The sequence below is a fragment of the Agelaius phoeniceus genome, chromosome 27, assembly GCF_051311805.1.
Source record: "Agelaius phoeniceus isolate bAgePho1 chromosome 27, bAgePho1.hap1, whole genome shotgun sequence".
In the NCBI taxonomy this organism is placed as follows: Eukaryota; Metazoa; Chordata; class Aves; order Passeriformes; family Icteridae; genus Agelaius; species Agelaius phoeniceus.
Window position 1 is genome coordinate 5,084,967 of NC_135291.1, and position 25,603 is coordinate 5,110,569.

General features: G+C 53.9%; 3 protein-coding genes across 3 annotated transcripts in view; 2 read left to right on the forward strand and 1 right to left on the reverse strand.

Moving 5' to 3' along the window:
• Positions 1-25,603, forward strand: part of LOC143695937 (uncharacterized) — a 297,449-nt gene that overhangs the window by 85,425 nt on the left and 186,421 nt on the right. The window lies entirely within an intron of this gene.
• LOC129132041 (uncharacterized) lies at positions 8,067-18,381 on the reverse strand. The gene is made up of 3 exons (XM_077191104.1): positions 18,344-18,381; positions 14,723-15,108; positions 8,067-12,571 (listed from the first exon to the last, which is right to left on the reverse strand). The coding sequence occupies exons 1-3, from the start codon at positions 18,379-18,381 to the stop codon at positions 12,249-12,251; spliced, it is 747 nt and encodes a 248-aa protein (XP_077047219.1). The 3' UTR covers positions 8,067-12,248.
• On the forward strand, positions 15,030-23,004 carry LOC129132037 (uncharacterized). Its single transcript, XM_054651031.2, has 2 exons — positions 15,030-15,407; positions 21,559-23,004. Exon 2 carries the CDS (start codon positions 21,568-21,570, stop codon positions 22,318-22,320), a length of 753 nt encoding a protein of 250 aa, XP_054507006.2. The 5' UTR covers positions 15,030-15,407; positions 21,559-21,567; the 3' UTR covers positions 22,321-23,004.

A 25,603-nucleotide genomic window follows, 5' to 3' on the forward strand; every position in this document is an offset into this window, starting at 1 on the left:
TTGTTTCCAGAAATGACTCATTTGCCCATTTTTCACTGGCCTTGCCTGTTTCTGAAGGGACTTTCTGAAAGGTTTTCTGACTGCTTTTGTCCCAAGTGCTGCACGGCCTCCTCCCCTGGATAACCCTGGCAGTTGTGTTGCCTTGTTCTGGAGGGAATGGTGGAACTGATGAGTTCAGAATCTGAACCAGCTGGGGCCAAGTGTTGTGATTCCATATTGATCTGGGCTGTTGCTAAACTGCATTTTTCACCTGCTTGCCATCCAAAGCCTCTCCTTTCTCACAGGTGTCTCCGTCTCCTTTAGACTGTGCAGATTCCAAGGGCTGTGCAGCCTGGCAGGAATGTCTCTCCATCTGATTCTGTCCTCACTGACAAGTGACCTGGAAACAAAACTCCACTCCAGGCTTTTCCATGGGGGAATTGAGCTCTGCACTTTCATCTCCATGCCATTGTTTTCCTCTTCCAGCTTCCTTGTGGATGGAGATCTCTGGCTGGTGATGGAATATATGGATGGAGGAACTTTGCGGGACGTTGTCAGACAGACACGCATGGCTGAAGGAGAGATGGCAGCTGTCAGTCGGGAGGTGAGGGATCCTGCTTGTCACTCCGATGGCTGGGACACGATGGTCCTTCCAAAGAGGGCGTGAGAACAGGAGTGGCTCCATGCTCAGGGCTTTGTTTCTGAGTTGTTTTCATGAGCTGGAGAAGAAAGAGCCTCTGCAGTGAACAGCCTGCCAGCATCACTGCACTTCTACTCTGCTCTTGTTCTCTCTCCTGCTGTTGTGGTACTCTCTGTGTGCTTTGGATTTGATTTGCTGTTCTCAGCTTTGCCTTGAACCGTTTGCCTGGAGCTTGTGTGCACTGCACTCCTGGCCTGTCACAACAAAGCTGCTGCTGGCAGAATTCTGAGCTGTCCTTTCTGGTGTGATATATTCCAGCCATTGGTTTTTGCCCTCGTGTTTCTTGTTCTCTCTCAGTGTCTGCAGGGCCTGGATTTCCTCCATTCCAACCGGGTGATCCACAGGGATCTGAAGAGCTCCAACATCCTCCTGGGCATGGACGGCTCTGTCAGGCTGGGTGGGTGTTCCTGGCCAGGCACGGCGCTCCCGGGCTGCGGGGCTGGGGCTGCTTCCCAGGGAGGGCCAGAGCCCCACAAGGGCTGCTGGGGGCACTGCCCGGCCCCTGCTGCCAGCTGAGAGCGGCTGCCCCTGCAGAGAGCTCAGGAGAGGAGCAGGGGGCCAGCAGTGCCTTTGCTCTGGCCATGGCCCTTCCAGAGGGCCAGCAGTGGGAATCTAAAGCTCCAAGGGAATCAGTAAAAGCCACTGCAGGAAAGCTGAGGGTTTCTTGAAGGGTCCAGTTCCATCTTTCCTTGGCTACAGCCCTGAGGACTTTTTCAGCTGACTTCACTACTGCATTCTCAGACTGAGAGTGGGGAATCTTTGTGCTTGGTTTCCTCATTGCAGCTGCCTTTGACAGGGTTTGTTTCTGTCCTCAGCTGATTTTGGCCTCTGCGCTCAGCTCAGCCCTGAGCAGGACCAGCGCAGCTCTATGGTGGGCACTGCTCACTGGATGGCCCCAGAAGTTGTGACCAGATCTCCTTATGGCCCCAAGGTGGACATCTGGTCCTTCGGCATTGTGACCATCGAGATGGTGGAAGGAGAACCTCCTTACTTCAGGGAAATGGCGGCCATGGTAAGAGGCAAATTCTCCAGTGGCTGCAGAGGCTGCGAGCACAGGGGGACCCTGCACTGGGAGCAGCAGCTGGAGGTTTCTGCACATGGGAAGGGAATTCCCAGAGGACTCCAGCCTCCACACAGACGAATGTTCTGCAATCTCCAGCAACAATTTCCTTTGGGCTTTTCGTTGTTGCAGCTCTTCTGGCTGTGAGGATGACCTGGAAATATGAAGCAAATGCATCAGCTCTAATGTTATCTTGCAAGAAAACCCCACACCATCCCCAAATCCCAGCCCCAAACCCAACAAGATTTCTGCAGGAGTTTCTAAAAGAGGTTTTGCAAGATGATCTCCCCTGATTCTTCTCACTGGGAAACTTGTTGAAAACATGAAGATGATGGTTTAACATCCCCATAGTCCAACACATTTCTTTCCTAGTCCAAACTACTTTTTCTGTGTCACCAAGCCTGAGCTTTCAGCATCACAAACCTCCTGTTTCTTGCCTGGCAGTTTCTGGGATGGGGCATCAGGAATGCATTTACTTGAGTGTCAGTGGCGCTGCAGAGATGCACTTGATGGAAGAATCGTCTGAAATAACACAGGCAGACCACACTGAATCTGGAAAATGGCCTGTAAAGCTGGTGTCCATATTTGGAGAAGCAAAATGGGCTATTTCTGATGGAGGTTCCTACTAACAAAGCCGGCCAATGAAACTGGCTCTCAAGGCGAGATCATTTGGATGTTGCAGTGGCTGTGGCAGCCCCAGGGTTTGGGTTTTTTGGTTTGCATAGCAAAATGAGCTCTGAGCAGCATCTCTGGCAGGGAGGAAAGTGCCCCTGGCGCTGGGGCTGAGGCCCCGGGGTGGATGTGAGCCCGTGTGGGTGTGAAGGAAGCTGGCAGAGCGCTGAGTTTGCTTTCCCTGCAGGCTCGCGCTCTGATCCGGCAGAACGGGACCCCGCAGCTGCAGGAGCCCCGGCGCCTGTCGGCTCTGCTGCGGGACTTCCTCGAGTGCAGCCTGGAGCCGGACGAGGAGCGGCGCTGGGCTGCCCAGGAGCTGCTGCAGGTGAGAGCCAAGGGCTGCAGGGGAAGCAGCAGCGCCAGGGAGGGGTTTTCTTGTGGGGCCCCCTCCGATAGTCTCCAGTCTCGCTGCGTTCCACGCGCAGAGCGAGCAGAATCCTCGCCTGCTGTGGCCTGGCAGGCTCCTTTCGAGCTCATCTGGACCTGGTGCCCCACAGCGAGCAGGGACATCTTCAAGCAGGTCAGGGGGCTCAGAGCCCTGCCTGACCTGAGCTTGGATGTTTCCAGGCAGGAGGCACCTCCCATATCTCTGGGCACCTCCTGTCAGTGTTTCCCCACTCTCCTGGTTAAAAAATTCTTCCTTAGATCTAATCTGAGCCTGCTTCCCTCGATTTTCAAACCACTTCCCTTTGTCCTGTTGCAACAGAGCCTGTGAGGAACTTGACTCGGGAAAGTAACCGTTCATTTCTTTATTTTTTATCCTTTGGACAGCACCCATTTTTATCATCAGCCAAGCCTCTCTCCAGCCTGACACCTCTGATCACTGCAGCAAAGCAACTGAGGGAGCAGTGGAGGAGATGAAGCACTTGAGAACAGCTTCTTGTTACAGTAGTTAGGACAACTAGTTAGTCATGGTAGTTAGCACTGGCAGTTAGTTAGGGTAGTTAGCATTGCTAGTTAGTTATGGTAGTTAGAGCAGCCTGTTTGTTATGAAAGTTTTCTGAATAAAAACGCTCTTAAACCTCAACTCCCCTGACGTGTCCCTTCCCTCTCCTGCTGTGACTCAGCTGCACGGAGCAATGTGAGGGGAGGGCGGGCCCAGCCTGGCCCAGAGCTGAGCCCCAGCAGAGCCCTGGCAGAGCCCAGAGCAGCCTGGGCACCTGCAGAGTCAGCCTGGAAGGAGGCGCTTGGAGCCTTCTCGGCTGCACCCGGCTCTTGGTTACAAACTGTGTGTGCTGGAAAATGCCACCGGCTCTGCAGGAGGGCAGAAGGGGCCTAGGGAAGGCCCAGGTGCTCCATGCAAGGGAAAAACCTGCCCTGGGTTTGTTATAAATAACTAGGTAGTGCTGGCTTTTGCTATTATGTATTAACTTCTGCAAAATATTCTTAATCACAACGAGTTTGATATAGTACAGTTTGTAATCACTTTTCACTGCTTTTGCTATAGTATAATTTGTCAGCTTTTTGTGGCCAATGCCCTGGCCCCTGTGTAGCTCATATCCTCAGAACATCATTTATGGATGATATTTCAGTTTGAGGACAGTGTGAAAAACATACATTATAGTTTTGGCTTTTGCAAAATATTAAAGTGGATGCCATGTGTTGTGCATTAGAATGTTAACTTTTACAGAAGTAGCCGTAGTTGTGAAATAAGAACTAATGCTTTTATTTTTCTGACTAACTGACAACAACGAGAAGCACTCAGAGATATTTGTGAAATAGCTAATGTTGGCTTAAAGGACTTGTGGAAATAGCTAAAAGCGTCTGCATGGTCAGACAACATTTAAGGAAGGGATGTGATGAGGACCCCTGCCACTGACCCTTCCACTGTCAATAACTGTCACCTGCTGAAACCACAGAACAGGGGCCCTTGTGAGGCAGTGACACACAACCCTCAAAACAGCAATCCACGATTCCTGCACGTGCTCTAAAAAGGCGAGTTGGGGGTCAAACCAACCTAAAGAATTCCTGGAACATGTAAATGAGTTCAAAGAAATGTTTGAATATGTACAATCATTATGAATATGTATTTCAACAATACAATGGAAAAAGTAGACAAGAAGAGTTGCTGTGGTTAACCGGTGTGCCTCTGGCCATTGCCAACACCCAGCACTGTTACTGATTTGTCCCTTATTATTCCTTATTAAACTTTTAAAAATTCTAAAGAGTGAGGTTCCTTTATCACAAAACCCAAGGTGCTCACCCCTTGTTGCTCTCCTAAGCCAGATTTGTCAATCCTAAATTTTGTCTGGGCGGCGGAGGAGGAGGCTGCAAGGAAAAGAAAGATGTACTGGTGTGGAGGCCCAGGACTCTACCATCAGAGTCTCAATTCCACAGCTATGGAGGACTGGTCCCCAAAGAGAAGAATAGATTTCAAGGTTATGGTGAGAAGCTTGCTTCTCCCATAGATCTTTGCTCAGGCACATGCTGATTTATGGAAAGTTATGTTACCCCATTGGACCATTGGCCTAATTACCCAAGTTCACCCCCTGTTACCCATCTTTGGTTAGCCCCTAGAATGTTCTCCCTCTCTGTCCCTCCATTGGCCCCAGTTTACTGCATTCCTCTGCCCCCGTTTACCTATTAGCTGACCCGACCCTTAACCCCTCCTTTGCTCCATTTTCCCCCATATCCATTGGACCCTGACCCTCAGCTCCACCCTCACTACCCCATATAAAAACCCCCTGTGCCCTCGGCTTGCACCCTGTCTTTGTGCCTGGACCCTGTTCAGCTCTGTCCCCTGTTCCTGTACCAATAAACCCAGTTTGCTGAGATCATACCCAGACCCATCCTGCCGACTTTGTCAGCTTTATAAAGCAGCCGTGAGCTCCGGGCTCCTGAGTGCCGGATGCTCCAAGGGCCTCGGCAGCGCCAGGACGCTCCAGACTGGGACAGCCAGGCAGGGGAGGAGGAATCACTGCCCCTTTCCCCTCCCTGCTGCTCCATCTCCCAGCCCAGCATCGCTGCAGGACAGCCTCACTGCCAACGCCATCCTGCCAGGGATGGACTGGGGGGATCTCCTTCCCCTTCCCTCTGGCATGGAGGCAAATCCCATCTTCTCCTTGTCCACCCTCCTTCCTCTCCTCATTCTGTCCTACATCCATCCACGTTCCTTTCCCATCTCCTTCCTCCCTTGTTCCTTCTTCTTCCTTCCTCTCCTTCTGCCTTTTCCTTTTTCCCTTCTCCCAGTCTCTTCCTCTCCTTGTCCTTCCTCCCCCAGGCACTGAGCTGTGGACAGAGACCAGGGAGAACAAATCCCTGCCACAGAACCTCGTGGAAGAGGCCATTTGGAACGGCTCCAAGGTGCAGGAATCCAATGGGGACGAAAAGCCCCAGAGATCCCACATGAAGAGGGGCTGCAAACCCAGCCCAGTGATAAAGCCTCCGATCAGCCTTATCATAAAGCAGAGCACTAGGGCTCAGGAGCTCAGTCCCTGAGTAGGGACTGGGTGCCTGAAGCTCGCTCGCTCATGCCAACGCCACGGGGCTACCATCTAGCAAGCATGGTGATTATCAGCTCTATAGTGATTGCAAGCTCTCAGGATTTCAGCTTTGCTTGCTAGGTAGTGGTGCCCCAGCCTTGAGGCTGCAGCAGACGGAGAGAGAGGAGAAGGCGCAGGCTGTTCCACGGAGATGGCTTTATTTGGGGAGGTCCATGAAGGGTCTCTGCTCTTCTTCTTCCAACTAATGGGGTACAGTATGCTTCTTTTATAGGGTTGGAAAGGATCCAAGCTTGACTAATGGTAAGGGGTTAACATGACATTGCCTTATAGGGTTACAGAGATAGGTGAAGGGCAGAGGACAGGGAAAAAGGAATTTTCTTTTGCTGTTTCAGCATTCCTGTTGTTCGTATTCTCCATGGTGCTTTTCCCAAACTTATGGGGTTTACTACAAAGGGAGGAGGGGTGGAAGGAATTTGGGAGGAGTCTAGGGACAGGAAGGGGTTTTTTGGGGAACAAAAAGGATTGTGGGATGAAGAAGAGAAAGGGAGGGAAAAACCATGTGGCTCCCTCCATCTTGTGCTCCATGGGAGCCATATTGGGAAGGGAGACAAAACCGAACTGAGGGTTTACAAACAGGGGATTTATTAACTGGGTTAGAGGGGGAAGGAAAGGAACCCCGAAGAGTCTGGCCAGGACTCCTTGGGCAGGGGGATTGGGAGCTTTGAGGGGAGCCAGGGGAATGGTGGACACCCTGCGCTGTGCTGGAGTGGGCTGCTTCTCTCAAAATCCCACTTTTAGGGCAAGCAGGGGAGGGAAAAGGGCTAGGAGCAGGGGAACAGGGAGAACTGGGGATTAAGGTCTGTAAAGATGACTGTCTTCCCAATTTTGAGCTGGATTTTAACACTGATCTAATTTGAGAAGTCCAAAATATTATTTTTAACAAAGAAGAGTCCCCTGACTTAACAGAATCTTGTAATTTATGATTAACAACATCCCAGAAACCAGGGTCATAAATTTGGTTGGGGGAAATTTCTGGAAATTGGGAAAACAGCCATTTTACTAATTTTTTTAATGCCTTTTTTCTGAACTTTAACATCCCCCCCCACAAGGATTCCTGCAACTTGGGTAAAAGCTCTCTTCTGAGCCGCAGAAAAGCGAGCAACCATTATAAAGATATTATGTGGTGCGACTCAGTCCACCCACCGCCCCAGAAAAACTTGAAAGAAAAGAACGAAGAGCCCCACACCAGCCCCTGTCAGAAAAAGGAGAAAGCTGTGCAGCAAAGTGAGCCCTCTAGCACACCACGCAGAAAATGGCAAACAGCAGCTGCGGAGCCCCCGCACCACGCCACGCGGCTCTTAAAATGGTGGGCGGTGGCTGCCAGCCCCCCCACGCCACGTGGTCCCCACACGGGAGCTCAGAGCGGCCCATGCCAATGCTCCACCGCGGCCGCGGGAGCCCGCATGCGCCAAAAGCGGTGGCGGGAGGCTGCACGCACTGAAAACGGCGGCAGGAGCCCATGCGTGCCAAAAAAGTGGCGGCAGGGGCTGGCCGCGCTGAAAAAGCAGCGGCGGGGGCTGGCTGTGCTGAAGAAGCGGCGGCAGGAAAACCACCCCGCGCTGAAAAGCTGCGGTGGGAAAGACGCCCCTGCGCTGAAAAGCTGCACAGGGGAGGGGCAGGGAGAGAACGTGCCGCAGTTGTGAAACCGTGCGCGCGAAAAGCATCAGAGGAAAATGCTGCACGGCACCGAGGGATAAACAGAATAGAAAGACAGGGAGAGAAATAGTTACAATCCAGCGAAAGCCAAAAGAAATCTGGGAGCGATGGTTTCTGCTGGGGGAACGACTCGAGTGCGAGGAGCTGCTGTTCCCAATCCCCCAGAGCACCACCCACCAAAAAGGGGTCGCCTTTTCTGGGGTAGTTTGATGGCCAAAGAGACTTACAGCCTCATCTGTGAGGTCTGGAGATGCCCTCAGGCCTCACGTTGGGCGCCAGAACTGAAGTGGTTCAGCTGGAGAAAGATTGTCCTTCTTGGACGTCCCGGCTAGCTATCCAGCACAACTAGCAGTAACAAGGCACTATCCCAATCTCCGTGGTTTGGGACAGCACCTAAAGCAAACGGTCTGTGCTATGACAGCAGCGCTACCTTGTGGTAGGACGTGGCTTGGCTTATGGCTACAGTCAGCAGAAAAAGAAGAGAGCGCTCCCCAGCTATGGTGAATGCAGGTTTATTGAGTCCCACGGGAAACCAAGAGCTGAAGAGGAAGAGGGGGAAGTTGTAACAGCTTATAAGAAGGGAGGGAAACAAGGGAGGAGTCAGTCCTTGGACGAATAGGGTTTCAGAGGGGAGTGGGATACAAAAGATTGACTTAGGGAGAACACCAATGGGGATAACTTGAGGGTGGAGCCCTGGCCCCTGAGCCAATCACTCGACGGTCCAGCTGGAAGTTTCTAGAGAGCTCTAGAAAGAAGGCTGGGCGGGATTTGAGAAAGAAACATTAATCTCCAAGGCAACTGGGGAGGAGTTGGGATAACTGGCAGTACAAGGGAGGGAGGGGAGAACCAGGGCAGAACCATTACATGATAGGGGGGAACAGAACAGTCCAACTTATACAGACACAACACAACACATGGTGTGTTTTGATCATCTCATGGTCATCTCTTTGTCACAATTATCACATGCTCATGGTCATCTCATTGTAATGGTCATCCCATGGTCCTGGTTGTGTCATGGTCACGGTCATGGTCATTGCATTGTCATGGTAATTTTATGATCATCTCACGTTCAACTCAGTTGCCACAATCTTATCATGGTCATCTCTCAGCTGTAGTTGGGTCATGGTTGTGGTTATCTCATGATCACAGTCATCTCATGGCCATCACATGGTCATGGTCATTTGCTGATAGTCATCATCTCATCCTCTCAGTCATCTCATTGTTATGCTCATCTCATAGCCACAATCACATCATGGTCACCTCGTGGCCATCTCATGGTCACAGAATTCCCAGAATCACAAGGTTGGAAGAGACCTTAAAGATCATTGAGTCCAACCCATGCCCCAACACCTCAACTAAACCATGGCACTGAGCACCACTTCCAGTCTTTTCTTAAATACATCCAGGGATGGTGACTCTACCACCTCCCCGGGCAGACCATTCCAGAACTTTATCACCCTTTCTGTAAAAAAACTTTTCCTAATATCCAACCTATATTTCCCTTGACACAGCTTGAGACTGTGTCCTCTGATTCTGTCAGTGCTGCCTGGAGAAAGAGACCAACCCCACCTGACTACAACCACCTTTCAGGAAGTTGTAGAGAGTGATAAGGTCACCTCTGAGTCTCCTTTTCTCTAGGCTAAACAACCCCAGGTCCCTTGGTCATTCCTCACAGGGCTTGTGTTCCAAGCCCCTCACCAGCCTTGTTGCCTCCTCTGGACACTCTTGAGTGTCCCAACATCCTTCCCAAACTGAGGGGCCCAGAATTGGACACAGCAGTCAAGGTGTGGCCTCACCAGTGCTGAGTACAGGGGAAAGATGACCTCCCTGTTCCTGCTGGCCACACCATTCCTGATCCAGGCCAGGAGCCATTGGCCTTCTTGGCCACCAGGGCACTCTGCTGGCTCATGTTCAGCCAACTGTCGACCAGCACCTCCAGATCCCTTTCTGCCTGGACACTATCCAGCCACACTGTCCCCAGCCAAAATGTAGGACTCAGCACTTAGATTTATTAAACGTCATCCTGTTAGACTCTGCCCATCCATTCAACCATTCCAAGTCTGTCTGCAGAACCCTCTCACCTTCCTCCTGATGGACACACGCTCCCAGATTAGTGTTGTCCGCAAACTTATTAATGAAAGACAATCCCCTCATCCACACCATCAATGATGATATTAAAGAGAACTGGCCCCAGCACAGACCCCTGAGGGACACCACTGGTGACTGGCTACCAGCGGGATGCAGCACTGTTCACCACCACTCTCTGGGCCCAGCCATCCAGCAGTTCCTAACCCAGCACAGAGTGCTCTTGCCCAAGCTATGGGTTGCAGCTTTTCCAGGTGTGTGCTGTGGGAGACAGTGTCAAAGGCCTTGCTGAAGTCCAGGTACACAACATCCACAGCCTTTCCCACATCCACCAGGAGGGCCACCTGGCTATAAAAGGAGATCAGGCTGGTCAAACATGACCTACCCCTCCTAAAACCCCTGCTGGCTGGGTCTTATACCCTGGCCATCCTGTAAGTTCTGTGCGATGACTCTCAGTATGAACTTTTCCATTACATTACCTGGTACTGAGGTCAGACTGACTGGCCTATAATTACCAGGATCTTCCTTCCCACCCTTTTTTGAATGGGTGTCACATTGGCCAGCTTCAGTCATCTGGAACCTCACCAGTGAGCCAGGACTGCTGGTAAATGATGGAGAGCGGCTTCACAAACTCATCTGCCAGCTCCCTCATCACCCTGGGATGGATCCCATCTGGTCCCATGGATTTATGAATATTCATGTGGCTCAGCAGTTCTCTGACTGCCTCCTCTTGGATAATGGGGGGACCATTCTGCTCCCTGATACCACTGAGCAACCCAAGAGGACAGTTATCCTGAAGGCAAGTCTTCTCACTAAAAACTGAGGCAAAGAAGGCATTAGGCACCTCTGACTTCTAATCTGCAGTTATAAAGTTCCCTTCAGCATCTGATAAAGAATAAAGGTTGCTCTTACTCTTCAACATTAATATACATATAAAACATTTTTTGTTATCCTTTACAAAAGTCAGTATTTTAAGTTCAAACTGAGCTTTAGCCTCCCTAATTTTTTTTCCTGCATCCTCTAGAAGCCCCCTTAAATACTTCCTGAGAGACCTGACCCTCCTTCCAAAGATAATACATCCTTTTTTTATTCCTGAGTTCCTCCAAAACCTCCTTGCCCATCCAGGCAGGACATTTGCCTCTTCAACTCATCTTTTGGATCAAAGGGACAGTCTGTTCTTGTGCCCTTAAGATCTCAATTTTGAGTATGCCCACCCTTCCTGCACTCTTTTGTTTTTAAGGACTACTTCCCAAGGACTCTCTAAATAAGTCTCCTGAATAGCCCAAAGTCTGCCCCCCAAAAGTCCAGTGTAAAAGTCTTATTAATGTTCCTCTTGACTTCACCAAATATTGAGAATTTTATCATTTCATGATCACTCTGCCCCAAGTGGCCTCAAGCCCCCACATCTCCCACTAACCCATCTCTATTTGCAAACAGATCATGAGCACAGCCATCTCACGGCCATCTTTGGGTCACAGTCATCACATGCTTACAGTAGTCTCACATTCATGGTCATCTCATTATAATGGTCATCTCGTGACCATGGCCATCTCATGGTCACAGTCAAAGTCATTGTATGGTCACGGTCATCTCATGCTCATGGTCATCTCATGATCATCTCATGGTCAACTCATGGCCACAATCATATCACGGTCATCTCATGGCTGTCATGGTCACGGTCATCTCATGGTCACAGCCATTTCCTGATCACCATTATCTCATGGCCATCGTCATCTCGAGATCATGGTTGTGTCATGGTCATTACACGATTATCTTGTGGCCATCTCATTGTCTCTATCATGTCATGGTCTTGATCCTGTCATGGTCATGGTCGTGATTATCTCACGGTCATGGTCATTACATGGTCATGATCATCTCAGAATCACCTCATGCTCACAATGGTCTCATGGCCATGGTTGTGTTGTGGTCATCTCATGGTCATCTCTTGGTCACAATCATCTCATGCTCATGGTTGTCTCATTGTTATGGTCATTTCATGGCCATTATCGTAGCATGGCCATGGTCATCTCTGGCTCATCTCATGGTCTTTATGACCCCATGGCCATGGTTAAGTCATGGTCACCTCATGACCTTGATCACCTCACAGCTGTGTCATGGTCATGAAATGCTCATGGTCATTAAATGGTCATGGTCATCTTGTGGTTAATTCAAGGCCACAGTCATGTCATGGTCATGGTCATAGTCATGTCGTAGTCATTTCCTGATCACCATCAAATTTATGCTCAGGGTCATCTCACCGTAATGGTCATCTCATGATCATGTCATTGTCACTTCATTGTCACCTCATGGCCTTGATCATGTCAGGGTCACCTCAAGGCTGTGGTTGTGCCATGGCAAACACTCGGTCATCTCTTGGTCTAAATCATCTCATAGTCAGGGTTGTGGTTGTGTCATGGTCATGGTCACAGTCATGGCCATCCCATGGTCATGGTCATTTCAGGGTTGTGTCACTCATGGTCACTTTCATCTCACGGCCATCTTGTGCTTGTGTCATGGCCATGGTCATGGCCAGGGAACTTCGAGATCTTGAGCCCTGGGAACAGGAAGGGACCATTGCTGAGTATTGGACGAATTACCTGAAGCACGAATGCCCAGAATGACTCCAGAATGGATATGGGCAGAAGGAGCTGGAGCGCAAAGGTGGGAGCAGAATTCCTGTGGGGATTTGGGAATGGAGATTGATGTGCTGGTTCTTCACACTGATCTGGGTCTCCCTCTCCCAATACTCCTGCTCGGCTCCATCCTTTATCCACTGCGTCAGCGGCTCCACCCAGCCCCGCTCGCTGTCGAAGCGCGTGAAGGGGATCCCATCCAGGTACCCAATGGACATGAACTGGGGGATCCCCGGGCTGGGCTCTGACACTGCCACGTACAGGTAACGCAGGGAGTGGAGAACTGGGGGGATATGGAGATTTGGGGGGAGCAGAAATGGGAACCGGGAGAGCCGGGAAGGGTCCAAGGCTCAAGGAAGGGACTGGGAGGGGCGGGATGGGGGAACCAGGGGGTCCCTGTGCCCACCAAAGGGGGTCCAGGGGTCCCTGGTGTTGAGGGAAGTGGGGTCTGGGAGCTGGGAAAGGCAGGAATGGGGCTCCAGGGGGTCCCTGGGTCACGGAAAGGGGGCTCTGGGGCTGGGAGAGGCGGGCGGATCCCCGGGACGCAGCTTGGGAGAAGGGAAAGCGAGACGGGGAAAAGGGGAATTCCAGGGAATTCATCTGGATCCCACTGGATCCTCGCTGAGACCCCCTGGGACCTCCGGGGGACCCTCGGGGAACCCCTGGAACCCCTTCCAGGAAGCGCCGGGAATGGAGAACGGGGGGGACGCAGAAATTTGGGAGAGCTGAGGGTCCAAAAGCCGAGGAAAGGGGCGGGTCTGGGATCTGGAAAGGGCGGGATGGCCGGGAATGAGGGTGCAGGGGGTCCCAGAGCACTGACGGGAGTGCGGGGAATCCCAGTGCCGGATAAGGGGGGGGAAGGGGGGGTCACAGGACCCAAAATGGGGGTTCACGGGGGTTCCCTGCCCGGGAATGGAGGTTCAGAGGGTTCCCGGTGCCCGTAAATGGAAGTTCAGAGGGTTACCGGTGCTCGGGAATTGCGGTTCAGGGGGTTCCCGGTTTCGGGGGGTCCCGCTCACCTTTGGTCGCACACCCTGGGTTCCCCAGGAGCCCCAGGAGCCCCCAGAGCACCCCCAGCCCCAGCGCTGGCGCCATCGCAGCCGACCCCGATCGCGGCTGTGGCGCAGCTGGAGAGACGCGAAAGCGAAAGTGCCCGAGGGAGCGCGGGGGGAGGGGAAAAGGGGGATGGGGAAAGGGCGAATTCCAGGGAATTCACCTGGATCCCCTCCTGGCACCCCTCTGGATCCCTCGGGGATCCGTCTGGGACCCTCCAGGGCCGCGCCCTGCGGGACCCCCGGGCCGGGCTGTGCTGAGCTCCCGGCCCTGCGCTCAAACTCTGCCCGGACCCCGCTGGGCTCGGCCCAAAGCCGGGCAAGCATCGGGAGCAGCGGAGCCAATTTTTCCTGCGGGTGCGGGTCCCACCCCCGGCGGAGCAGGGCTGGGCGCTGGGACCCGATCCCTGATTCCCAATCTCCTTCTCTCCCTCCCTCTGCTGTTCTCTCCCTTTCCTTTGGGGGATCATAAATCCCAGAGCGGCCGCAGAGCCCCGTGCCCAGGCCGGGTTTCCCAGCAAAGGGAGGCTGGGGCTGAGGTGCCCGGGCTGGCCGGGAATGGGGGCCCGGCGGTCCCCAGGGTCCCGGAAACGGGGGATCCAGGGGCTGGGAGAGGAGGATACCCGGGAAAGGGGGTGCAGGGGGTGTTGGTGCAGGATAAGGGGGTGCAGGGGGGTCCCAATGCCTGGGAATGGGGTGGGGGGGGCAGAATCTGGGAAACGGCAGCAGCTGCTGGGGAAGGACTGGGACAGACTGGGACAGACTGGGAAAAGAACCCACTGGAAGCAGAACTGGGGCACCAGGGATCATACTGGGATATACTGGGACCACACTGGGGGCTACTGGGAGCAACTGGGAGCATGCAGGGGACAATTGAGATATACTGGGAGAGACTGGGAGTGGTTTGAATCATCCTGGGACTGACTGGAATTATACTGGGAGTGATCAGGTCTGTAGTAGGGGTGAAGAGGAGAAACTGGAATTATGCAGGGAGCAACTGGGATCATACTGGGAGCAGCTGGCCCATGCTGGGATCATACTGGGATCATACTGGGACTGATGGGGTCACTTGGAGTGACTGGCATAGTACTGGGAGTGTCTGGGAGTAACTGGGATCGTACTGGAGGTGACTGGACTTATACTGGGAGCAATTGGGACCACAGCGGGGGCAAATGGCATCGGGTAAGGTGTGACTGGGCTCATACTGAAGTGACCTGGGGCCCCACTGGGCTCTTACTGAGAGGGACTGAGAGTGAAAGGAACCATACAGGGCATGACTGGGACCACTGGGACCGTGTTGGGGGGCAACTGCGATCCTACCGGGAGTGATTCTGAACATACTGGGAGTGACCGGGATCATCCAGGGGGTGACCGGGACCCACCGGTGAGGCGGCGGCGGAGCTGGGAGGCGGCCGCAACGCAGGTGGGAGGCGCGCTGGGTTGTGCGGGGGCTCGGGGCTCGCTGCGGGCCTCGGGGGCGGCAGGGGGCTCAGGCGGGTTCGTTGTGCCGTGTCCGGCGCGTGTTGCCGCTGGCGTGAGGGCGCTGCGGGAGCGGCTGCCCGCGGTCTCCTTGCAGCCGCTGCCTCGGCAGGAGCCGCTGCCGGAGCAGCGCTGGCTCGGCCTGGTTCCTGCGGCTGGGACAGAGGGGGCTGCCCCGTCCCCGGAGGCTGCGCTGGGGCCGCCTCCGAGCTCCGCCGCCGCCGCCTCACCAGGCTCCGGCCGCTGCCGCCCCTCCCGGGCCCGCACGGACGCTCCGCTAATGGCGGCTCTGCCGAGCCAGGGGCGCCCTCAGGGCGGCACCGGGGGCCGTGCTTAGCCCGGCTCTGACCAATCAGCGGCCAGAAGCAGAAGGGACGGCAGAATCAGCCAATCGCAGCGAGGGGCGAGCTCCGCACACGGCCCGGCCTCGTCTCCCTTTCCCCGAGCTCCGGCATTTCCCGGCAGCCGCGGCTGAGGAGCGCCGCTGGAGCTGGGCCCGGCCCGGGTAGGAGGCCAAGGAGCCGCTGCTGCTGCCCCGAACCGCCCGGAGCTCGGCGTGACCGGGCCCTGAGGGCGCTGGGAGCTGGGGTGAGTGCGGGACGGAGGAGGGACCCATCTGCAGCCCCGGCAGGATCCCAGGCCGGAGCCGGGGATGCTGGAGAGAGGCCAAAACCTCTCTGTCACTTCCCTCCTCCCCTTGGGCAGGGAACAGAGCACGTAAGGAAAGGCTCGAGGGTCTGGGTAAGGATGAGGACAATTCAATCACTTGTCAGGAAAATTAATCCATAAACATCAGAGGTTTATGTCCCAAAAGGAGACAGAGGAGTCCTTTCACTTTATTCGAATAGAGGGAGAGGCCATGGGGCATTCCCCTGGGGTCTCTCCAGTTTTTGGAGGACACAGCCTCCCTTTTTATCCCAGTTTCCCGGCCGCATTTCCCTTCTCTCTTTCCCCATTGGCTGAGGTACATGAGAGGTTCAGGCTTTCCGATAGGCCTGATATTGATAATTTCCCTCTAATGTATAACAGTCCCTTTTAATTTTTAATTCTTATGGTATTTAGGGTTTTCCCTCATTGTTTCTTTCATCTTTCGAAGTTCAGTTTCATTTATCAGCAAACCTAAAGTTTGTTTGTAAAAGCAAATATATTTTCCCGTTCATCAATCAGTAGAATCTTTCCCATTGTTTCTTTTATCTCTCAGTGCTGGTTTGATCTACCAGCAGACCCACAGCCTGTGTGTAAGGACAAAATCCATCATTCGTCTCACACTTGACTTGGGGAAATCAATTGAATTTATTATCAGACATAGCAGGGCAAGAGAATGAGAACTGAAGTAATTCCTACGGAAATATCCTCCCCCCACCTCTCTCTCCTTCCCGGGCTTAACTCCATCCTGCATTCTCTCCCTTCTCCCCATCCAGAGGCGCAGGGGATGGGGGTCAGAGCCCGGTCATGTCACAGCCTCCCCTCAGGGACAGGAATCCTCGTCCTGCTCCAGCCTGGGGTCCCTCCCACGGGACACGGTCCCTCGGGAACGGGCTGCTCCACGAGGATCCCCCCCGGGCTCACAGGTGCCGCCAGGAGCCGCTTCCATGGCTCTGCAGGGGCTTCCCAGGGGCTCGGGGCCTCTCTCGGGCATCCCCTGCCCGCGGTCTCCTTGCGGCCGCTGCCTCGGCAGGAGCCGTTGCCGGAGCAGCGCTGGCTCGGCCCGGTTCCTGTGGCTGGGACAGAGGCGGCTGCCCCGTGCCCGGGGCTGTGCGGGGAAATTCACATGGCCGGAGGTTTCTGTGCCCCGAGGAGACAGAGGAGTCCTGTACAAGTGACTTTATTGCTGAGCAGAGGGAGAGGCCGTGGGGCATTTGCCGTGCGCTCTCTGCCATTGTTGTAGTTCGCAGCCTCCTTTTTATCCTCATTTTCCCGGCCTCATCTCCCTCTCCCTTTGCCCACTGGCTGAGGTACTTGGAAGGTTCAGACCTCCCGATCCGCCAACTGCATGTCCTCGTTAATGTGCACCCCCCCTTTTGTAGAACAGCCGATATTCACGGCCCTGTTAAGTCTTTACTCTTCTGGAAATTCAGGAATTTAGCAGGACTGTGAGGAACTTTCCGTGTCGATTTCTAACATTTTCTAAAACTGATGGTTTTTCCCATTACTTCCTTCTCTACAAGTCCCTGGCCCTATCTCCAAGCAGATTGACTCATTGACTGTTTTTTCTTCCTGGGTCCTCTTTGCTTTTGAGATTATTCTCAGTGTCCTCATTCCCTGTCCTTCTGTAGCCATTTCTGGATCAGGAGGCCTGGCTGCCACTTGCATCCCCGCGCTCACCTGCTGAATGAGCTGCACTCTCAAGGTGTGGAGCATGGTAAAAAGATGAGAGTTGCTGTAGCACATCAGAGGAGAAACAGCATTCGTTTAACCCATGGTCTGCCAGGGAGCCATGAAACCGTGTCCCATTCCCTCCTTTCCACGTTTGCATTGGTGCATGAGCTGCTTTCTTGTTTCCTTTGTTATCTGTTTCAGCACTTTTCCATTGTCATCTATTTGCCAACAGCAGTTTGAGTCATTTAATTTTTCATTAACTCCTCCTTTTTCTGCTAACAGATGATCTGATCCCATCCCATGGTGAAATGTTGTGTTCCTCATTTCAGTGGATTGCTCAGCAGGAAGGTCAGGATTTGGAGCTGTCTGGTTGGTTATTCCGAGGGCAGCTTGTAATCTAATGATGCCATTGAAATGAGAAATAGGTTCTGTGGCTCCTGATATGAATTGGTTTGGGGTCCCAAAGGCTGGTGCATGGTGTTGTAGGATTTGTTCTGCTGGCCGTTCATCTTTTCTCCATTTTTGGGCACTCCCTTCAGCCAAGACTGCATCAAATGACCACTTTTCTCTACTTAAATCATGAAATACTTGGATTCCCAACTGATTTCCCTGAACTTGTGATAGCCAGAACATCTCAGTGCTCTAATACATCCTATATAACATAGAGACAGTGACAGCACATGTTGGAGTGGGCAGAGGGATGATTACCCCCCATTTATTTATAGTGAAGTTTTCCCAACATTCTCCATTTGCTGTTTCCCTGTGCAGCTTCACCCGTTTCTGTTGCAGGGTCAGATATCCTCACCCTGGGCTCTGCCTTGAGCTGTGCAAATTCCATCAGTGCAAGCAGGCAGAGCTTGGGGTGAGGGGCAGAGGGAATCAGCCCAATTCCTGCCCCAGGTACATTGTCCAGGCTTTGCCCAGCAGTGTTAATTTGCATTTCTAAAGCTTCTCTTCCAGGGCGTGACTCACATATACTCACATATGCACCCCATATCTAATTTTCCCTCTTTCCCTGGGGCTGTCCACATTTGTGGGTTCACTTCAGCATAGGCCTTGCCAGACATTTGACACATAAGTACAACATCATAAGCCTCTGTATCACCTTTTACAATATAAAAATCCAGCCACCAAATTCCTTCCCAGTAAATTGCAATCACAGTAGGAAGAAAAAGAAATTAATTTATTTCAAGCGTATCCCCTACATCTCCTCATAGTGGTTGATGAAATCATACCTGCTCATCTTTCCCACTTATTCCCTTAATAATTAAACCATGCCTTTCCTATTTTGCCCATTAGGTCTAAGATTCAGAGTGGATTGAGAGGCCCCTGTGTCCATCAGGAGAGGCCTCCTCTCAATGCAGACCCACCTGAATGTTCTCAAGGGCTCCAGTGTGGAGGGTCCCTGGTGTGATGGGAGCTGTGACAGCCCTGCCAATCCATGTCCATCAAGGGGTGGACTTGCTGGTCCTGAGGGTGCTGCTGTCTGTGCTTGCAGTGACCTTGTGCCCTGCAGCTAGAGCCCTGATTCCTTGCCAGGGGCTGTTTGGGTGGGCTGTCCCCTGGTGAGGAGGGCAATGCCTCTGCCGGGTGCTTGTGGCCGAGCCCGTGCCCTGGGTGCTGGGGCCCCCTTGGGCCCTGGGGTTGATCCCTCAGGGGCTGTAGGAACTCTGCCCTGGCCTTTGCCTTCAGCTTGGCCTTTTTCTGCTCCCTTCTTGCATTCACCTGCTGGGCCTTTGTGCCCAAGTGCTGCAGGGCCTTCTTCTGCCCCTCCTGCAGCCCCCCTCAGTGCCTGTGGGTGCTCATCCTCTGAGAGCTGCTGAGCTTTCTGCAAAATCATTTGTATCTCCAGTAACCCTAACAAAATCTTTAAAAGAAAATCTCAGTCCTTCCATGTATAATCCACATTTTCCAGGTGTTCCTTGCTCCTCGTCCCTGTGCTCAGGGTGCCCTCCCCAGCCCGTATCCCAGAGCCGGTCCCTGTCCTGCCGCAGTGTCCAAAGGCGCCCCCCCGGCGGGCAGGGCCGGCAGCTCCACGGGGCCGGGCAGCGGCCGGGGCGTCCCGCAGCCTCCTGGGGGCCGGGGGCCACTGCCGGCCCTGCCCGGGGCTGGTGGGGTCAGGCAGCGCCCGGCGCTGAGCCCCAGCTGCCCCACAGCCCCGGCCCGGCCCCGCAGCTCCCCCCAGGCCCCCAGCCCGTGCTCCCGGTCCCGCACCTCTGCGCCCGGTGCTGCCGCTGCCCCCCACAGAGAAACCCCCTGAAACCCTGACCTCCTTGTTTTCCTCTCCTGGAAACCGGGGATGCAAATGATCAGCTGGCAAATGTTGAGGATAAGACCCTGCTGAAAAACATCCCAGTCCTCAGTATTTTTCTCTTCCTCCTCTTTTTCATCATCCTTTTTTATACCACATAGATTCCTCCTGCTGCATCTTGTCTTAACCATATTCCTGCACACTCCCCTTCACCCAGTCTCTTCTCAGCACACTACTGCCATCCATCCCCTGTTGTCCAAATCCCTTCTCCACTTCTCTTATTGCCCCCCTGGGTGTCCAAGTCCTTAATTACCTCTGAGGGAGTGTGCAATCTACCTCACCCTTCTCCCAAGGGACCCTTCAGAGATATTTTGGGATCATCATCCCTTTGGCACAGGACCCCTTCCTGGCTTTCCCTTTTCTACCCTCCATGGGTGCCCTGCCATGCTCACTCCCCAAAGATCCCAGTGCACTCACTGATGAGATTTTCAGTGCTCTCTCCCTGCTGACTCTTCACAGCCCCCCCTGATGTGCACTCGTCTGTCCCCTGGTCACTCTCAGGTACCCAATCAGTCCCCGGTGCTGCCGCCCCCAAGGGGGCCGATCACCCAAACTGGGTGAGGCACCTTCAGCTGCACTCACTGCCCACTGCCCCAGATGGTGGAAGGAATTCCAGACGAGTCCCAGGGTGTGTGGAAAAATTGACATCACCAGAGATTCTGTCCACAAAGCAGACAGAGGAGTCCTGTAAAAGTAATTAAATTTATAAAAAAGGGAGATGCCATGGAACATTTCCCATGTGGTCTCTCCTGTTGTTGAAGGAAACAGCCTCCTGTTCATCCTAATTTCCTGGCCACATCTCCCTTTCCCCATTGGCTCAAGTACTTGAGAGGTACAGACTCTACTATACCCATTTACACCTACCTACATCCACTTACTACATCTCCCCTTAATATGCTCCCTACTTTTGTATAGCAAACGATATTCATGACTCTGTGAAGTCTTTGTTGTTTTCCTCGAAGTTCATAAATTCAGCAGGACCGTGGCTGAGCACCAGCGTCATCAATTAATAACATTTTCTGAAACTGATGGATTCTCCTGTCACTTCCTTTTGTACAAGTCCCTGGCCCTATGTCCAATCACATTCACAGCTTCTCTTTCTAAAGACACTTTCCTCTTTTTCCTTTTGTAGGGGTCCCCCGTTTGTGGGATATCCCCCCTGGAGCAGGGTGTCCCCCCCCCTTCCTGCAGCTCCAACCTCCAGCCCTCAGGCAGCGCTCAGCCAATCAGAGCACGCGGCTCTGATGACTCAGCAGTTGCCAGGCAGACCCGCAGCTCCCAGCGTTCCCCACCTGGGGAATTTGGGGAGGTGGGAGTGGGGCAGCGCCAAGGCCGGGCCCCCTCGCGCTGTCCTGGCAGGAGCGGCTGCAGTGGGGACCGAGTGCGGGCGGGAGCGGCCGGGAGCCCAGCGCTGCCCCAGCCCGACCTGCCCCAGCTCCATCCCTGCCCCTGCCGTGGGATGCTGTGGGTTTGGGGGCAAGAGGGAGCCGGCAGCGGGTGCTGGGCCTGGGGCAGGAGGAGAAGGGAAGGAGAAGCAGGGTTGAGGAACAAAATGGTGAAACCCTGCACATGGGAGAAGGTGGGATTGTGCAGGAGAAGGAGGAATAGCAGGAGGAAGAGGAGGAATAGCAGGAGGAAGAGGAGTGTGAGGAAGAGTAGGGACACAGGAGGAGGAACAGGAAGAGGAAGCAGCACAAGGTTCCACCTCTCCCTGTATCTGCAGCCTCTGGCCCCAGCCCCAGGAGCGTTGCCCCCCCCCCACATGCAGCAGGTGACAGGGGATTGGGATCCACGATTTTCCCAGGGGTGAATCTTGGTGTTTCTGAGCTTTCTTGGGCTAAATTTTGGTGCTTTGGTTTTTTGTAGGGGCTGAATCTTTATATTTTGGAGGGGTTTTTGCTCAATAATGATGTTTGGGGAGTTTTTGATCTGTGTCTTGGTGTTGGGAGAATTTTTGTGCTGAATCTCGGTGTTTTGGAGGTTCTTACAGGCACAAGATATCCAATTAGTTTCTGAGATGAAGTTGGGCAAAGAGGAACTCCCAGTACAAGGCACCCTGTTGTTTTTTGGTTTTTTTTTAACCCAAACCAGGATTTTTTTTTCCCAAAGCTTGGCCTTATGGAACAGGAGGAGAAGCCCTGGAGATCTCGCACAAGGAGTGGCTGCAAACCCAGCCCAGGGAGCTGCAGGGAGGAAAGAGCCCCCCTGAGCCAGGAAGGCGGCCGGAGATCCAGGCAGAGCTTGGAGCTGGTGGAGAAGCCTCATGGCAGGGAGAAGCCACACAAGTGCTTGGAATGTGGGAAGGGTTTCAGCCAGAGGTGCAACCTGATCCAGCACCAAAGGATCCACACTGGGGAGAGGCCCTACAAGTGTGGGGAGTGTGGGAAGAGCTTCAGACAGAGCTCTGCTCTAATTCAGCACCAGGTGATCCACACTGGGATACGGCCCTACAAATGTGGGGATTGTTGGAAAAGCTTCAGGGACAGCTCTGACCTGATCCGGCACCAGATGATCCACACTGGCGAAAAGCCCTATGGATGTGGGGAATGTGGGAAAAGCTTCAACCAGAGATCCCACCTGATCCAGCACCAGAGGATCCACACGGGGGAACGGCCCTACACCTGCTTGGAATGTGGGAAGAGCTATGGGTGGAGCTCAGACCTGAGAAAACACCAGCGCACCCACACTGGGGAGAGGCCCTACGAGTGTCCTGAGTGTGGGAAGAGGTTTCACATCAGCTCCACTCTCCTCGTACATGAGCGGATTCACACAGAGGAGAGGCCCTTCCGCTGCCCCGATTGCGGGAAGGGCTTCAACCGCAAATTCGCCCTTGTCTCCCACCAGCGCATCCACTCCAGGGAGAGGCCCTAAGAGTGTGGGGAGTGTGGGATGAGCTTCTCCCCGAGCTCAGCCTTGACCAAACACCAACGGAGTCACCACTAAGAGAAGCCCTGTGAGTGCCCTGAGTGTGGGAAGAGCTTTGTGCACATCTCCAGCTCCATCCCCCATCAGAGAATTCACATTGGATGATCCCCAGGGACCATTTTTGGGCAGTGCCCTGGTGATGCCTGTTGGGATAACACCTGGCTGGGGGGCTCCACATCTTCCTGGCTCCCTCTGGGTACTTGGACGAATGCAGGGAGCAGAACATCCATCAGGATGTAGACCAACAATGGGAATTCCTTGGGGAGAGTAGATTTCTTAACTTTCAACCCCAGAACATCTTTTGTGTTCAGTCCTATCTTCTGGTGGCATCAAGGAGTTCTTGATGGTCTTGGAGGTCTTTTCTAACTTCAGTGATTCCATGATTTTAATTTCCTGTTGCCTAAGGGCGTCTTCCACAGGCAGATGATGAAAAAGTGAGGAAAAGGCCAAAATTTTGGAGACAATTTTTGGAAACTCCACCAAAAAAGGTTCTTCCCTCCCACCCAAGCAGGTGGAACCTCAGCTGGCACGGACACGGAAATTCTTTTCTTTTAAACTTGATTTTCTTTTATTTCTCTCCGTCCCTTTAAAATATCCAACACAGGGGTAAAAATAAAGACATTGAACTAAGACATTGGTGTGGTCATAGTGGGACAGAGACATGGAGAGCAACATGGGGATACATGGACATGGAGGGGGGCATAGCCATTCATGGGGACATGGGGGACATGGGCATGGATGGAGATGTGGGGAACCATGACAGGGATGGAAACATGGTGGGGAGACAGCCATGGGTGAGGACATGGTGGGACATGGCCAGTGACATGTGGGGACATGGCCATGGCTGGTGCCATGGGGGAACTTGCAGGGGATGTGGAGGATGCTGGGTTGGAGGGAGTTGAGGGTTCCTGGGAGGGACCTGGGGCTTGCTGAGGCCTTTGGGGACCCCAGGCCAAGTGGCTCTGGCTGTGCTGGGAGACCATGGGGGAGGTTCTGGGGCAGTTACTCAAGGATCCCCTGAACTGGAGCCCCAGCCGGGCATTGGGCTCCTGGAAGGGAATGAACATCTTTGTCCCCAGGAAGAAAATCCCAGCACCCCCAGGGTGTCAGGGGCAGCTGAGAGGCCACAACAGGGAGGGGAAAGCCAGAGAGAGCTCTCTCCCTCCAAAACTGCACCCCAAAAGTCCCAAAACTGAGGGATTCCTCCCAGGAAAAAGCAGCCAGGAGCTGCCAGATTTCAGGGAAAGGGGGGATGTGACCCCCCAGACTGAGCCAGAGGTGCCTGGTTTCCCCAAAACCAAGCACGAGGGTGAGGGTTGGGACTGGAAGGGCGATGGCAAAGGGGCAGAAGAGCAGGGCAAAAGAGGATGCAAAGAAAGTGGGGGAGGCGTGGGACCCCAAAACTGAGTTGGGAGGGATCTTTAGTTTGGGGGAATGATGGGAGAGGGGAGAAAAAGGTGGGGATGGAACAGAAAAAGGGCAATTCTATGAGGATCCCTTTGTGTCCCCATCACTTGATCCCTGGAGTGATTCCCTGAGGCTCTGGGGGGGAATGGATCCACACTAGGCAGGTCCCCAAGCCCCCTGCCTAATGTGGGGGGCTCATGGGGGGTTCCCTCCACCCAAAAGCTGGTTGTGCTGTGACTGTGGGGGAGACGTGGTGGGGAAAGGGGGATCTGGGGTGGGCAGGGAGGAGGAGCAAGAGGAAGAGGAGGGAGAGAGGATGAGGTGGAGGAAAGGAGGAGGAAAAGGAGGAGCAGGAACAGGACCAGGAAGAGGAGGAGCAGGAGGAGAACCATGCGGTTCCCCTGCCCACCCACTGAGTCCGCAGCTCCCCCTGGTCCTGGCAGCATCGATCCCCCCTCCACATCCTGCAGGTGAGCGGAGAGATGGAGCTCGTCCCACATCTCTCAGGGAGTGTCCAGGAGGGCTTTTTGGAAGGGAGGGGATGTTTGGATCTCACAGAACCCATCAGCTGAGCTGCAAATGCCCCTTTGGGGGGGTCCTGGAGGACCCACATGGTGATTGCCTGGTACCAGCAGGGGTACAGGCGTGAGGTCGGTTTTGGGGCTCACTGGGAGTGAGAGAGCAGGGAGAAGCAATTCCGGAGCTGGGGAACCCAGCAGCCTGGAGGGGTGGGGGAGGCTGGAGATGAGCAGGGTCTGGGCCAGTAAATGGGGCAGTGACTTCTGGAGCTGCACTTGATCAGAAGGACCAAGGTGCTCACCTGTTGTTTTTCTCCCAAGCCAGGATTTGTCAATCCCAAGCTTTGTCCAGATGGAAAAGGAGGAGGAGGCTCTGAAGAAAAGGAAGATGGCATGGGACACTGAGGCAGGTGAGGAGGAAGTCACTGCTCCTTTTCCCCTCCCCTCTGTTCCATCTCCCAGCCCAGCATCACCCCTGGCTGCAGGATAACCCCACTGCTGGCACCATCCTGCCGGGGATGCATTGGGTGGATCTCCTTCCCCCTCCCTCTGGCACGGAGGCAAATCCCATCCTCTCCTTGTCCACCCTCCTTCCTTTCCTCATTCTGTCCTTCTTCATTCCTTCCTCTCCTTTTCTTTCCTTATCCCAGGCACTGAACTGCAGACAGAGACCAGAAAAGACAAATCCCCATGGCAGAACCTCATGGAAGAGGCTGTTTTGAGCGGCTCCACGGCACAGCACAGGAATCTAATGGGGATGAAAAGCCCTGGAGATCCCACACAAGGAGGGGCTGCAAACCCAGCCCGGGGAGCTGTGAGGAGGAAAGACCCTCCATGTGCTGGGGAAGGCAGCCAGAGGGAGATCCAGCCAGAGCTCGGAGCTGGTGGAAAAGCCTCAGGGTGGGGAGAACCTCTACAAGTGCTTGGAATGTGGGAAGGGCTTCAGAGGGAGCTTCGACCTGAACCACCACCAGGTGATCCACACAGGGGGAATGGCCCTAAGAGTGTGGGGAATGTGGGAAGGGCTTTGGGCAGAGCTCCAGCCTCATCAATCACCGCAAGATCCACAGCGGGGAGGTGCCATACGAGTGTTCTGAGTGTGGGAAGAGGATTTGGACCAGCTCCCATCTCCTCATACATGAGCAGATTCACAAGGAGGAGAGGCCCTTCCTCTGCCCCACCTGCAGGAAGGGCGTTAACCGCAACTCCACCCGTGCATCCACACCTGGGAGAGGCCCTACGAGTGTCCTGAGTGTGGGAAGAGCTACTCCAGGAGCTCTCACTTGACCCAACACCAACAGAGG

Bases quoted from the DNA above. Each gene is read 5' to 3' on its own strand.
- LOC129132041 (XM_077191104.1), bottom strand. From the start codon at position 18,381: ATGAGCAGGTATGATTTCATCAACCACTATGAGGAGAT. The intron at 15,109-18,343 runs GTAGGGGATACG...CTGGCTCGGCAG, and splicing joins ATCAACCACTATGAGGAGAT to AGCCGCCATTAGCGGAGCGT. The intron at 12,572-14,722 runs GTGGGTCCCGGT...ATATCCCCCCAG, and splicing joins GCTCCGCCGCCGCCTCACCG to TTCTCCACTCCCTGCGTTAC.
- LOC129132037 (XM_054651031.2), top strand. From the start codon at position 21,568: ATGGAACAGGAGGAGAAGCCCTGGAGATCTCGCACAAGGAGTGGCTGC.